General features: G+C 27.9%; 4 protein-coding genes across 19 annotated transcripts in view; 2 read left to right on the top strand and 2 right to left on the bottom strand.

The window, feature by feature from the left end:
• The window catches only part of LOC118447746 (ubiquitin carboxyl-terminal hydrolase 48), a 76,523-nt gene extending 69,604 nt beyond the window's left edge, over positions 1–6,919 (bottom strand). For 3 of the 13 annotated variants that reach the window (XM_085657995.1, XM_035880068.2, XM_085657916.1), the window contains exons 1-11: positions 5,472–5,672; positions 5,095–5,234; positions 4,796–4,999; positions 4,386–4,712; positions 3,969–4,205; positions 3,627–3,877; positions 3,047–3,525; positions 2,877–2,978; positions 2,375–2,778; positions 1,909–2,275; positions 1,596–1,780 (exon numbers count right to left, since the gene is read on the bottom strand). In XM_085657995.1, the coding sequence (XP_085514121.1) occupies positions 1,596–1,780; positions 1,909–2,275; positions 2,375–2,778; positions 2,877–2,978; positions 3,047–3,525; positions 3,627–3,877; positions 3,969–4,205; positions 4,386–4,712; positions 4,796–4,999; positions 5,095–5,234; positions 5,472–5,555 (2,780 nt within the window). In that variant the 5' untranslated portion in view covers positions 5,556–5,672. Of the gene's footprint in view, positions 1–1,595; positions 1,781–1,908; positions 2,276–2,374; positions 2,779–2,876; positions 2,979–3,046; positions 3,526–3,626; positions 3,878–3,968; positions 4,206–4,306; positions 4,713–4,795; positions 5,000–5,094; positions 5,235–5,471; positions 5,675–5,829; positions 5,887–5,919; positions 6,226–6,596; positions 6,617–6,900 lie in introns of those variants that run through there. The other 10 variants (XM_085657976.1, XM_085657966.1, XM_085657958.1 and 7 more) reach the window with 10 other exon arrangements.
• Positions 6,255–7,604, top strand: PolZ2 (DNA polymerase zeta subunit 2). Of its 2 annotated transcripts, XM_085657999.1 has the most exons (4): positions 6,255–6,371; positions 6,538–6,587; positions 6,897–7,194; positions 7,298–7,604. In XM_085657999.1, coding segments are annotated over exons 1-4 (657 nt in total). In that variant the 5' UTR covers positions 6,255–6,369. The 2 variants fall into 2 exon arrangements, with proteins under 2 accessions (XP_085514125.1, XP_035735988.2); XM_035880095.2 differs by lacking the exon at positions 6,255–6,371 and having other exon boundaries at positions 6,567–6,808.
• Positions 7,605–7,925: 321 nt separating this feature from the next.
• On the top strand, positions 7,926–8,917 carry Pldn (biogenesis of lysosomal organelles complex 1 subunit pallidin). The gene is made up of 5 exons (XM_035880096.2): positions 7,926–8,170; positions 8,301–8,411; positions 8,475–8,562; positions 8,630–8,716; positions 8,778–8,917. Exons 1-5 carry the CDS (start codon positions 8,115–8,117, stop codon positions 8,895–8,897), a joined length of 462 nt encoding a protein of 153 aa, XP_035735989.1. The 5' UTR covers positions 7,926–8,114; the 3' UTR covers positions 8,898–8,917.
• Positions 8,918–9,058: 141 nt separating this feature from the next.
• Positions 9,059–14,479, bottom strand: O-fut2 (O-fucosyltransferase 2). Of its 3 annotated transcripts, none has more exons than XM_035880093.2 (8): positions 11,151–11,210; positions 10,603–10,739; positions 10,405–10,530; positions 10,083–10,347; positions 9,807–9,999; positions 9,520–9,697; positions 9,302–9,431; positions 9,059–9,239 (listed from the first exon to the last, which is right to left on the bottom strand). In XM_035880093.2, exons 1-8 carry the CDS (start codon positions 11,177–11,179, stop codon positions 9,089–9,091), a joined length of 1,209 nt encoding a protein of 402 aa, XP_035735986.1. In that variant the 5' UTR covers positions 11,180–11,210; the 3' UTR covers positions 9,059–9,088. The 3 variants fall into 3 exon arrangements, with proteins under 3 accessions (XP_035735986.1, XP_035735982.2, XP_085519174.1); XM_035880089.2 differs by lacking the exon at positions 11,151–11,210 and adding an exon at positions 10,834–11,131; XM_085663048.1 differs by lacking the exons at positions 10,603–10,739; positions 11,151–11,210 and adding an exon at positions 14,115–14,479.
• Positions 14,480–14,507: the final 28 nt, after the last annotated feature.

The following is a 14,507-nucleotide window of genomic DNA, read 5'->3' as shown; positions in this document are numbered from 1 at the left end:
TATTATTATTATTATTATTATTATTATTATTATTATTATTATTATTATTATTATTATTATTATTATTATTATTATTATTATTATTATTATTATTATTATTATTATTATTATTATTATTATTATTATTATTATTATTATTATTATTATTATTATTATTATTATTATTATTATTATTATTATTATTATTATTATTATTATTATTATTATTATTATTATTATTATTATTATTATTATTATTATTATTATTATTATTATTATTATTATTATTATTATTATTATTATTATTATTATTATTATTATTATTATTATTATTATTATTATCATCATTATTATTATTATTATTATTATTATTATTATTATTATTATTATTATTATTATTATTATTATTATTATTATTATTATTATTATTATTATTATTATTATTATTATTATTATTATTATTATTATTATTATTATTATTGTTATTATTATTATTATTATTATTATTATTATTATTATTATTATTATTATTACGATAAATCATAATTATATCGTACATAAATGAAAAGAAAAATTTCTTTAAAAACGTTCGATTTTGAGAAAAAGAAAAAAAAAAGAAAAATAGAAACGGAATTGTTGCGAAAAGAATATATATATCCCAAAAAAAATACGAAATTGCATCCCTCTTCCAAGCACGGTATAAGCTGAAACAGTATTAAGACAGCAGACTCCTACCTCGGGGTCGATGTATCATTTGCCGGCGGATCGTTAGGCGGTTGTTTCAATTAGTTTTCTCCCGAGCAACCTCTAGCACCCACACTGGCAAAGCATGAGCGAGTAAAAGATGGATAGATGGATAGATGGATAAATAGATAGATAGATATACAGATAGTAGATATACATACATATATATATATATATATATATATATATATATATATATATATAAAGAGAAAAAGAGAGAGAGAAAGAGAAAGAGAGAGCTAGAAAAGGGAACTGAGACCTTAATCGCAGAGACCACTTTTTTCTTATAATTAGGAAAAGCTCGTTAATGTGAGCTCGGATAAATGTCCGAGCCCTCTCCCTTCTTCCCTCTTCTATCTTCCTACTTCCGCCATGTTGCATCAAAATAAATCGGACCCGACCAACAATTATTCCCTCGATCACGAATTATTATATACCTAATTATTTATTTTGCACACAAGTAAAAATATCATTCATTCGATTATTATTTCATATTATCTATTTTTATTATCATTTCTAATTGAAAATTTTTATAATAGATATAAAATGTGATTAGAGAGAAGATTTATATAACTCGCAGAACCCTCTAGCGGAAAACAACCTATCGATCGCTTATTGAGATCGAAAACAATGCTGCCATCTAACGAATATCTTTCGACACATACTAATCATTCGACTTTACCGATAACTTGGATAAATAAATAAATAAATATATATAATATATGTATTTGCAACATTTGGAATTATGAAATCAAGTGTAGAAATAATAAAAATTTACTTGAAAGTATCTTGACAATTTTTTTTCTTTTTTCTTTTTCTTTTTTTTTTTTTTAACGAATCATGAAATATGTAATAAAATTTTTAGGACTCACCGAATGAAAGAACGCCAACTATCCAAGAAGCCTTTCTCCACGATATAAAATACTTTCTCGGCATCTTCACACTTAGAAATTTCATTTCTATTTCTTGCATAATACAAATCGATAAGCTCATCCTTTTGTTGTTTAGCTTTTATCTTGTCGTCCTTCTTTGCCTTTTGTGCATTTTCCATTTTCTCCTGATATGCATGATCAAAGAAAAAAAGAAAAAAAGAAAAAAAAAAGGACAAAGGAAGAAAAATATTCGTTAAAAGAGATACGACAAGAAATTAGAAATTATAAAAAGTATACCAAAACGTACACGTACCTCACAGATCGAACATGACGAGGTACCAAATGGATACTCTTTCGAATTTGGAAAATATTTCCTTAATATCGTCCAAACTTCGCGAGGTACTATTTTCCTACTAGAATCCGGTGTTTTCAATAGATTATGTTCACAAAGTAAATCTTCGTTAAAGTTTAAAACAACTTCGTTCTCCTCGCCATCTTCAACTTCTTTCGTACACTCATCGTTATCTTTATCGCCATTTTTATTCTCATCCTCGGTTAATCGAGAATTTTCACGATCTTCTCGTTCTATTTCCTGTTCCATATCTTCGGTAAATTTTTCCATAGCTAATCTCCTCCAAGATCTCAAAGAATCTGCGCCGACTATGTAACTAGTTTCGCTTCTATGAAATAACAAAAGCATTACGTGTAGATATTTTTATTTAAAAATTATAAAAGAGGAAAAAAAAATTTTTTTGAATAAATTATGAAGAAATACTAACGATTCTTTAAAATTACGTATTATATCGCTAACTTCCTTATGATCACGTTCTAAAACCATTTTGAATCTAAGCATTTTGCAACGTCTTCTTACACAAACTTCGCACAAAGTATTCTGATCCAAACGTGGCCCTCCACGATACTTGTCATATAATAGACTAGCTGCTGAGGTTGGCAAACATTTGGCACGGTTAACTTTTAATGGATCTAAACGATAATGAGGACACATCAAGACCGAATTATCTATCGGTGGAACACCATCGGTTAGCAATTGTCCATTTAACCATTTTGATAACCAATCAATTGGTATCCATTGATATTCTATGCAAGACATTGTATTTCCAATAATATCGTACACATCTATTACGAGTTGTCTCTTAAAATTCTGATCTTCTATTTCTTTTTGCTAAAAACAAATAAAAATCGACACTGTATTTTAAATATCTTTAAAAAAGAATTTCAAAGATTCTATGAGTACAAGTGAATTATTTTTTTTTTACTTACTTTTTCTTGCTGAATAGCCAATAAACTTAACTCGTGTTTAACATTTTCTTGACGAACGAGTTCTCTCATTGTATTACTCACTTGCCAATTTTCAAATTCAATCTATAACATATTATCAGACAAACGTATGATATATTAATAAATAATATTGAAAAATTACATATACATACCTCTTCGTAGAAATCACGTTCTCCACAGCTCATTGCTCTATGGGCAGCACCGTTTAACAATTTATAATCGAGTTTTGTATTTTTTGTGACAATTTTCTTTGCCTGTTCTGTCGGACTTTTATCGTCCTTTGGAACATCAAAGTTATCATTTTTCCCTGTCACAACACTGTCCACTTCCATCTTGAAATCAGCCTCTATTTTCATCATTTTTCCTGGACTTTCAATATCTTTAAAATCATCAGTTCCATTCTTACGTTTTCCTTCATCTGACGAATCAGATTTGTCCTTAACAGTGAGTCTTTCCAAACTAACGGAATCACTATAACTATTGCACTCTGAATCAGTCTTCTTTGCTTTTAATTTTTTTCCATTACCTAATTTTGGTTCAATAGTTAATTTCTTATAGACCAACATATACGCTGTGTTGGATGAAAGAAATCCTTTTGGTACACGACCACGTTTCATATTTTTTGTTGATTCTGTAAGGATCAAAGAAAGAGAGAAACACAAAATTTATATTTAATTATGTATATTACAAATATATGAAATGTCTAACAAGAATAAAATGTGAGATTCTCACCATTGCCACTATCCTCAATCCTCTTATTCTGCATTTTTTCAACTTTATCATCACTAAATTGATACCATTCTCCAGCCGAATTACATATATTCGCAATGTAATGACCCGAATGAGCTGAAGGTCCTTTATGACTCAAAACTGCAACGAGACTATACATATGGGTTTGAGGAGGACATCTAACATACTCGGACATATCCAAGTCTTCCGGAAAATGGATGAAAGAGTTCAATTTTCTTTTTTGACCGGAATCCCTGTACAGATAAGAACGAATTAAATGAAAATATAGTAAAACAATAGTTTAATTAAATTTAGTAGGAAAGTAGTACGAATGTACAGGCTCACCTATGAAATACGAAGCGCATCAATTGAATGTTCAAAGTTTCTGGTAGCAATTCCAAACGTATAAATCTTCTAGCATCCTTTTTGTCGTTACAGGTAACACAATGGTACTGATTAGCTCCATTCAATTGTTCTTCAGTGAGATATTTTTCTATAGCTTCCTTCAAAGTAGCTGCAAGCTGCAAGTCCAATTCGTAGAATGTGGTCGATGTTGGATACTCGGTACCGCAGGTGGAGCAACTATATTAAACAAAAATAGTAGATATTATTTACACGATACACGTCTCTTTCGGTCAGATCAGTTGATCGCACCAGTCACCGTAGCGAGCAACGTGTCCTACCATGTTCTCATCGTCAAGATCATCTGCATCATCATCGTTTAGGACAATTCTCATTTGTTTTCCACTTCAGAAAACCCACCAATTGATATAGCTGTATTTTCCCTGTGACAGCCTCCGCAACATCCGCTGCAACTCTGAGTTTTGCTGTAGCTTTCCTTCAATATGGCACAACAACAGCTTCGAGAACTCCTGCGCGTCCTGTTGCGTTCTAGTATCCAAAGACAGGGCGATGGCAAGATTCATTGGATCGAGTAGACGTCTGTTTCCGAATTGCATCATGGCAAATATGTATTGCAATTGACCAACCGCCGTTACCGGATGATAAGAAAGTCCTGCCTTCTTCGCTTGATACAAAGCCTCCCTCTCCTCAGGATCTTCTGTTATATTCCACTTGTATATTATCCGCCTGTAACCAAGATAATATTAAACACCATATTCGTACAACGTATGCGAAAGAAATGTACGCAAAACGTATAGTTATTGTAATACCTCATATCCTCGTTGTGAAACCACATTTGAATTAAACTGTTGACGTAACACGTTGCTCCTAGATTTTTCAGGCCGACATATTGAGTAGGGTCACGAAGCTCAGACAAAGAACTTTCCAAGGAAACGATCTCCGTGGGTTGCGATTTGATATATTTTTCTTCTCCTAATCCAGTGAGACATTGTGGATTATTTGTACAATTTCGTCTGTGAATGAAGTAAAAGAAATATTCAGATAATTGTTGAGAAACGTTAAAGAGCTGTTATACAAGATTATAGTATTACATTGATAAGAATCTTACTTGCAACTTTTGCAACCTTTAAGACCTAGTCTATAAGCAGTTTCTAAATGTATTCTCTCTATTTCTTCGGGTGTAACAGCTTCAATCCAAGACCATGCTAATTTATCTAAATCCGTCTTCTTTGCAGGTGCCATTTTCTCCTGAAACAATTAAGTAATAATAACAATAATAATAATAATAATAATAATAATAATAATAATAATAATATAATAATAATAATAATAATAATAATAATAATAATATTAATAATAAAGACTAGTCTAATGTAAAGTACACGTTAGAAGTAATAAAAAGCAAAAGTTTGATAACAATATCTTATATTTCTTATATGCTTTTGTAAAAAGCTTTATAGCAATGATTATATTATATATTCCTACTTCAGGAAGGACCGTCCATGCTTTTGAAAGGTCCCGAAGACGGAGACACGTTAACACGAGAACGTTACCCATTGGATTTATCATTTATTCCTTTTCGCGCCATAACGAACTAATAAATTCCATGAGAAATAAAAGAAGAAATGAATCATAGTGGAAGAAAAAAAAAATTGAACAAAAGACTATAAAGTGGCATCGATCAATCGAAGATTAAAAAGGCTTTCAACATTTGAAAGATAACCAACGACTGATAGACGTCGTAAAATTGTCGAAGGGAAGATAGTCGAAGGTAAATATATCAAGGAAGTTGATATCAAAGTAGATATCCTCGAAAAGTAGATAGGTCGCGAAAAATACGCACAAACGTGTATTTGCGACCAAGACATAGTTCCACGTAATGAGCTTTCATAGAAAGATGCTTCGAGGTTAGGAAAAATGCCGCCGTGTATACCTTTTATATCATGATAAAGCGATCCTTAACGAGAACCGATGGATCACGATGCGCGATAGAGCGCACACCAGCGCACGACAGCGCACGGAGATGCGCGATATCTCGCGATCTTCTTACTCTATCGTTTTATACAATAGGAAAATTCGAAAGATTTCTTTATCAAAACACACCGCAACACCGTGTATTCCTCACGTTCACCCGCCACCGCCACCACCATCCGCCACCATTCGCCACCATTCGCCACCATATGCAATCAGATTGCATCGAGGCGCGCACCGAATCAATCGTTAAATGATATTTTCTTCATTCATCTCGTTACTTTCTTAATTGATAATTTATAATATAACAAATCTGTCGCATCATTGAACCTTTTAACACGATTACGAACTATTTCTATAACTGACGTTAAACTATTTCTTTTCTCGCGCCACCGTTATCAAATACATATGGATGTATGTGGACTGTACAATTTATATGTAGATGTCCGCATCTACATGCAAATTGTATTTGATTTGTATTAAGAAAAATAAGAATATTATCGTCATCAACGAACAACCGAAGATAACCGAAAATAATTTCTAAACGAGATCCAATAAATTGCATCGTTATATGTTTCAGGCATGCAAAATATTGCAAGAATAATATACAAAAAAAAGAATTGCGTAACGGTAACACACCAATTTATGCTTTTCACTTGCATCACCGCGATTTAAAGGCGCAACAAGCGCGAACGACGTTAAAAAATCATAACTTTCTTTCTTTTTTTCTTCCTTTCTTTTTTTTTTGGATTACATGACATTCAAACTCATTTCTTTTTACGATTGAATACGAGTGATTTGACATCTCGAGAACTTTCACGATTAAATTAAAATGTCACAAACTAAAATAGGTTAACAAAATTGAAACATATACGTTCACGAATTAATTATTGTATTAATTAATTATTGTATTAATTAATTATTGTATTATTTTTTTAGTCACCAGTGATATTCTCCTAGAATTCTTGGAGGTGGCATTTAATCATATACTTTATTATAGAAAATTATATCCAAAAGAAATCTTTGTTAAAAAAAAAATATATGGCGCTGTGGTTCATATCTCTGAACAGCCAGAACTTAATGAATATTTGAAAAATGTCTTAACTGCTATTAGAGAATTACTTAAAGAAGATGAAAACAGTATCAAAGCTGTCAACCTTGTTGTTTTTAATAAAAATAGAATTCCCATAGAAAAGTTTGTCTTTGATTTTGTTAAATTACAAGCTCAAGGAATTGAGTATGACTTTTAATTAATCTCCTTTATCAATTAAAGTTACAATGATATAAGATAAAATTTGATGAACTTCCTATGTGTTTATAATGTCCAAACTTGCTTACAGAATTGATCCATACTATCTTAAAACCGAAGAAGCTTTAAGAACAATCTGTTTAAAATTGTCCATATGTGAGACATATTTAAAAACTCTTCCTGAAGATGCATCATTTTCTATAGAAATTCAAACGTATGAAACTGCACACGTGTCTCTCAGTGAAAATCCATTATGTGAGGATTTTCCATGGATTGTTGAGGATGAAAATAAGAAAATGATTAATAAAAAATTATTACCGCTGAAGACAGTTAAGACAGAATGTTTAAATTTACAGATGTATGTACTCCAAAATGCTGATGTTGAAGATATATTATAATGTAACATTATGTAGAAAATAAATAAATTTTCATTTTTTTATATATATATATATATTTTGTAATATTTATTCATTAAATTATTGATAATACTTAAACCCACCATTGTGTCAATAATTTACCTAATAAATATTTTAGAAATAATAACTCCTTAATCATATAGGATCTAATAATAATAAATTATAGATAATTTTTAGAAGGGAAAAATACAATAGTGATCTAACAATTTAAACAATTTTTTAAAATAAATAAATATATCGCAAATAATTTATTTTTATATTGATATATTGCACGCAATTACACTTATGCAGGAAGTTATACAAGTTCGTCCATGATAATACGAAAGCAGATCAGATTGAACTGCATAGAAATTTATTGCGTTAAACACGTGGTGGGAATCAGCTGATTTGTGGTCGAACGTCAAAATACAAATGAGTGATCAAACATTTGTATTCTTTCTGATATGTGATATACGTACTTCGAAATAAAATAAGTAATATTAAATCATAAAAATGATGGTAGATATAGACGAAGCCGAAGTGACGAAAGTTCAATCACAAAATGACAGGTATAATGATAATAACCTCACTTTTTTGTTTACAGCTAAAATACATATTTTTTGAAATTACATTATATATGATATAACGAAAGTAAATACAAAATTATCAAACTACGATCCTATATCCTTTGTTTTTCAGTGTAGAGGATATAGTAGACTTTTCTAAAGCTACAGAAAAATTGGCACATGGAATATTAACTATCTATCAACCATCATTGGAGAAAGTCAAGGAAAATCTTAATGAATTGACGTAAGAATAAATCCTAATCTTCATCATTGCTATGCTATTATAGAATCATTTTCCAACTTTTAGAAGTAAGCAAGAAGTTTTACTTAATCAAATACAAAATGATAATAAGAAACTTCAAGATGTCCTTGAAGATGCAGATTTAAATGAAATGGTAAAAATTTCATATTTTTACTTTGGAAAAAATATTCTACTTTATATATATATAAATGCAATTTCAGTTTGCTACCATTAAATTATATCAAGGAAAATTAACAACTATTAAAAAGGAAATGGTCATGGTACATGATAGGACCTTTAAATTAAAAGTATGTTTTTATTATGTTTCTTTATAAAATTAATTTTATTTAAAAAAATATTTATTCATAGAAACGGGCATTACGCTTACAACAAATTAAACAGAAGGAAGCTCTTGGTAGAGAACAACAAAGAGAACAAGAGCTTCGTAGAGAACAAGAATTAATTGGTAAGCCTACAACATCTCAATGAAATTCAATGCCTGTAAAGATCTACCAAATTGATTACTTAGAACAGATAGTATATATATGATAAGATAAATATTAAAAAATATAGAAACATTGTGCATTTATATAATTAATATTGATGATAAAATATTTTTAAAAATGTATTAACATTTATGGGTTCATAAAAAGTTACAATTAATTTTTTGAAAATTCACATTACCACACTATCTCCCAGTGTCCACTAGATAAGCACTTTTCTTTTACTTTACATAACCGATTAAATGTTCTTTCTGGAGGAAATCCAATAATCTCTCTGTCTTCTTGTATTCTAAACGTAAAAGTAGACTCGTGTGTCCCAATAAAGTACCTATTAAAAATAACTTTTAATTCATAAACATATTCTTTAAAACTCTACAACATTATACTTGCCTAGCATACGAGCAAATTATTTGATCAATAATTGCAATACCACCATCCTTAAACTTTTTTTTAACATAATCTGATGGCACATAATTTAAAACCGTATATTGTGGTAAGTATGATTTAAGTTCGGCGAGTTCTATAAAAAGCATTTAAGTATACATTTATATATTTGTTTTTATAAAGCTCACAGAAAATATTCATTTATAAATTAGTTTTAGTTTGACCTTGCTCATCTGCATCAGTAGCAACAAATAAAAGTTTTAATTCATATTCTTTCATTTTTTTTGCCAACTGAGATGCAGCTCCTTTTATTGTTGGCGTCGATTCTGACCGCCCAATAACAAAATCACGTCTTCTCAAATGAACTGATAAATATGGACCACCAATTGCATTTCTTTTTTTCTAAAATTTATATATATTTAGGGAACAGCTGAATACTGTTCTGTAAAATTGAATGGTATGTATAAATTAATCAATTAAATTTACAAAATATATTTTTAAAGTAACAAACTTTTTCTTGGATCCAATCGGATGGACGTTCGGTATTATCATCTTTATCTGTAGAATTTAGATATTTCGCTCTAAAGTCAAATGCAATATCATAAAGTTCAGAATTATAACGCATACTACGTCTTGCTCTCCAATAATCTTTAGAACCATATGAATCATGCAAAGGTATTTCCATATGATCAAACATGACAGATCTAAGAAAAAATATATATATATATCTTGATTGATATGATTATAAACATATTAATGATTATCAATTTCTTTCAAATACACATACCTATGAAAAAAAGGATTAAGATTTGTTTCAAGGTTGGACATTGTTCCATGAAATAAAATACATTTCATTTGTCGGCTTGTGATATTAGAATAATTCCAAAAGTAACCACTATATTCTTCTTTCGCTTTTTTATAACGTACAAGTTTGGAAGGACAATCTTTTTCTTCATTTTTATCTTCAAATATACCAGTTTTAAACATTTCTTCATCATTTTGTAAAATATACACAACATCTAATTGAGTTTTTTTATTTTTCGAAGAATACTCTGGAATTAACGAAACATGCTATAAATGTAAATATAACAACAAATAGTAATTATTACCTTCAAAGAACTTGTACATTTCAATTACAGGAGCATATTTTTGTAAACTTGCAATATCAAAAAATGTACCCCATGGTAACGATACTTGTGGACCCACGTCTTTGCTCTGCCAATGGTATAAATCACCTGTACAGTCCATTATAAAAAAATGATGATTAATTAATTAATATAAAATACAAATAGAAAGAAAAATATTACCCCATGGTGGCAGAACCAAGTGCCACTTGAATTTTTTATCCTTTTTATTTAAATTTTTTACAAAAACGGCAACACGAACGTATACATCTCTTCTTAGATTAAAACCTTCCGGAGGATTAACATCGTATAATATGTAACTAAATTAAAAAAAAAAGAAAAAAACCAATATTGTTACAAATAAAAATAATATACATAATGTCTATAATAATATTATCATTAATAACCTCCAACCGTTTGTTTGATAAATATTCAAAATCTCCACAATTTTTCTCAGTTTTCATAACTTTATCAGATTTTTGACAAAAACTATATTCTTCGGATTTTACTGTGAAAACGATCGAGATCAATATAAAATACAAAATTTTAAGAGAAGATAAATTGAACATTTTTAACTTATATTATTTTCGTGAACTCGGAAGATATAATGGCACAAATGTTTTATCGAATAGTGAAGACGAAATTATCATTCTTTCGAAACATAATAACTTATTTTAAATATAAAAAATTAAAGAAAAGAATGAAAAGAAATAAATATTTTGTAATATTACCAACAAAACATTAAAATCGAATAAGACATAATATTTAAGAAAATATAGTAAATTTCTTGTTTCTATTACGCACCTGCGCAGTTCATCTCAACATTACTTCCTTTTATTTGAATTGAAAATCGTTAGAAACATTGAAAACAAAATATTTTTTTAATATACGTAAACTTTCAATTTTTCTTTTTTTTTCGTCTTTCGCCTTTCATTGATGAAGATTAATAAAGAAATGAAGTAAGAAAATCAAAAGTCGGATTTGTAAGCTTATCGATGAATGGATTAGAATTATCTTATTTGATTAATAGTATCTGTAGTAATGATAATAATAATTATTATTTACCGACTTATACAATATTTATAATTCATAGTTTAGTTAACGAAGTTATTTCAATACTTTTTTCTTTTTTGAAAAAGTGCATTATGTTATGTTGTGTATATATATATGTATGTATAATATTTATACACACACACACACACACACATATATATATACTGCGGCTCGTTTCCACTTTTCTTCATTATCTTATTAAAGTATACACTTGGCATATAAAAATTACAAGGACAATTTATAATGCTAGTGATAATAATGGTTGTCTTATAATAATAATAATAATAATAATAATAATAATAATAATAATAATAATAATAATAATAATAATAATAATAATAATAATAATAATAATAATAATAGTAATAATAATAATAAGAATAATAATAATAATAATAATAATAATAATAATAATAATAATAATAATAATAATAATAATAATAATAATAATAAGAAGAAGAAGAAGAAGAAGAAGAAGAAGAAGAAGAAGAAGAAGAAGAAGAAGAAGAAGAAGAAGAAGAAGAAGAAGAAGAAGAAGAAGAAGAAGAAGAAGAAGAAGAAGAAGAAGAAGAAGAAGAAGAAGAAGAAGAAGAAGAAGAAGAAGAAGAAGAAGAAGAAGAAGAAGAAGAAGAAGAAGAAGAAGAAGAAGAAGAAGAAGAAGAAGAAGAAGAAGAAGAAGAAGAAGAAGAAGAAGAAGAAGAAGAAGAAGAAGAAGAAGAAGAAGAAGAAGAAGAAGAAGAAGAAGAAGAAGAAGAATGGTAATAATAATAATAATAATAATAATAATAATAATAATAATAATAATAATAATAATAATAGCGGCGATAGCTTTAATACTAAGATAGTAATAATAATAGTAGTAGTAGGTGGTAGTAGCAGCAGTAGCAGTAGTAGTAATATTATTAATAATAGTAACAGCGGTAGCAATAACTACGATATTAAGATTATTATTATTATAATCATTATAATCTGGTATCTAGGAATTATTTTCTTATTCATCTTTTTATACATATACTTGCATAAAGTTCTTTATGTAACCTTCATCGTTTTTACTTGTGTTCGATTTTTTTATGCAATTTTTCTTTTTACAATTTGTGCTTCTTTCGTCTATTTTACGTGTGCTTTCTCTTATTTTTCTATTTTTTTTTATTTTTTTATTTTTTATCCTGCTAGCGATGTTAACATTTAGGCAAATTCTCGATCATACTAACAGCGATACATGTTTTAATACTGTGAATGATTTCTTTATAACAAATACAACATGACACAAATTTTCATACTACTTAATTTTTTGTAATTACAGCATCCCTCCTTTTTCTCTGTGAAATCTCTAGCATTAACATCACAACTGGAAAATGCTCTGTGCTTTACCAGAAAACATGCTATGTTACATTCACTGTACAAAATGTGAAGTAGTAAATTATTATTATTATTATTATTATTATTATTATAATTAATTTCAAACAATGTATTATAAACGATATACTATGATGAAGTGTTCTTTATATATGATGCAATTATCAATTTATATGAATAAATTTCAAAGTTATAAAAATAGGTATTATATCTATTACATGATTTAAATAAGAACATTTCATTAATTTTTGCAATAAAATTTTATAAGATAATATAGAAATAAATGAGGTTGATCGAACGATTTAATTTCACACTATGTGCTGAAATTAATAAATCAGTATTATCAAAATATTCTCTTTATACACAATACAGATATTGGTCGATGTTTATACTACTTCACATTTAGATAATATTTTTTGAAATTAATTGATTTGTCTCTATTCATCTATATGCCGATATCATGACTTGTACTATAGATGATAAATAATAATCAGTATATAAATGTTTTATAACAATTTTTGTCATATAGGAACATAGAATACAAAAGGATACCTTATAATGTTTATAATTTTCTAAATTAAGTTTCAATAAGAATACTGAAATCTCTGCATCATTTTGTAAACTATGGTATCCTACAATAAATATTATTTAACTTAATCATTTTTATTTTATCCGTAAGACAAAACCAGGATTGTCTATACATTGTTCAGAATTAAACAGAAAATAATCTCAAATAAATAATTTCAAGAACCATTCTTTACTTTTTTATATCTCTTATTACAAAATTGTTTTCACTAGCAAAATTTATTATTAATTTGTTCAGTTAATAAAATTTCAATAGAAATATAATAACGTTAAAAATAATAGATAAAGAAATACTATGTAAAAAAACAATATGAATATAGAATCTAATTTATCCATGTTATACTATGTTTTGAAAGAATGTATATATTATTATACTGTTAAAAATATTAGTCGTTGTTATTAATATATCCATGGATAAAGAACAGCATTAAGTATATTCTTTTATGTTTATGCAAATAATAATAATTTTACTCGTACGAGCAAATAAAATAATTCATTTGGTTTTTTCTTTCTTTTTTTTTTTCTCATAAATGTATCATCTCTGTAATTTGCGTTGTTGCCTTGGCATATTAATACTGAAAATTAGTAACAAAGAAATTTGTCTAAAGTAAATAAATCAAACATTTAATGATACATATCTGGTTGTAATGCAATGACATAATTCACTACACATGACACATTATGAAATGCTCAAAACTTACAGATTCTCGTTAATAAATAATTCATATATACACAGGAGAAGGTTGTATATATACACACACGCACACACATACACGAGAAACAGAGGCACACGCGCACATACACGCACACAAATATGTACAATTAATTAGCCGTTATTCGCGACGTGTTGTACAAAAGTCCGAAATAACGTTTGCCTTTCCGTCAGTTTGGCCGAATTGAGCATAAGGAAGAATATATAACAGAAAGATATATATGGAAGTAATATATAACATTAGAATACAGATAATCACGGCACAAATTTATCTATGAATATATATATATGTTTCTACCGACATTTTCATTGTTGTCCAAATAGAAAAAGATTAAAATGTAAATGATAAATAAAAATATGAGTAATTAGATATAATATATAT

This window comes from Vespa mandarinia, chromosome 1 (assembly GCF_050613455.1).
Source record: "Vespa mandarinia isolate Hongniang chromosome 1, ASM5061345v1, whole genome shotgun sequence".
In the NCBI taxonomy this organism is placed as follows: Eukaryota; Metazoa; Arthropoda; class Insecta; order Hymenoptera; family Vespidae; genus Vespa; species Vespa mandarinia.
This window is presented reverse-complemented; position numbering and strand designations above follow the sequence as displayed.

Bases quoted from the DNA above. Each gene is read 5' to 3' on its own strand.
- PolZ2 (XM_085657999.1), top strand. The intron at 6,588-6,896 runs GTAACACACCAA...TTATTTTTTTAG, and splicing joins AAAAAAAGAATTGCGTAACG to TCACCAGTGATATTCTCCTA. The intron at 7,195-7,297 runs GTATGACTTTTA...ACTTGCTTACAG, and splicing joins TTACAAGCTCAAGGAATTGA to AATTGATCCATACTATCTTA.
- Pldn (XM_035880096.2), top strand. From the start codon at position 8,115: ATGATGGTAGATATAGACGAAGCCGAAGTGACGAAAGTTCAATCACAA. The intron at 8,171-8,300 runs GTATAATGATAA...TTTGTTTTTCAG, and splicing joins GTTCAATCACAAAATGACAG to TGTAGAGGATATAGTAGACT. The intron at 8,412-8,474 runs GTAAGAATAAAT...TCCAACTTTTAG, and splicing joins GAAAATCTTAATGAATTGAC to AAGTAAGCAAGAAGTTTTAC.
- O-fut2 (XM_035880089.2), bottom strand. From the start codon at position 10,988: ATGTTCAATTTATCTTCTCTTAAAATTTTGTATTTTATATTGATCTCG. The intron at 10,740-10,833 runs GTTGGAGGTTAT...TTTTTAATTTAG, and splicing joins GAATATTTATCAAACAAACG to TTACATATTATACGATGTTA. The intron at 10,531-10,602 runs GTAATATTTTTC...TGGACTGTACAG, and splicing joins CTTGGTTCTGCCACCATGGG to GTGATTTATACCATTGGCAG.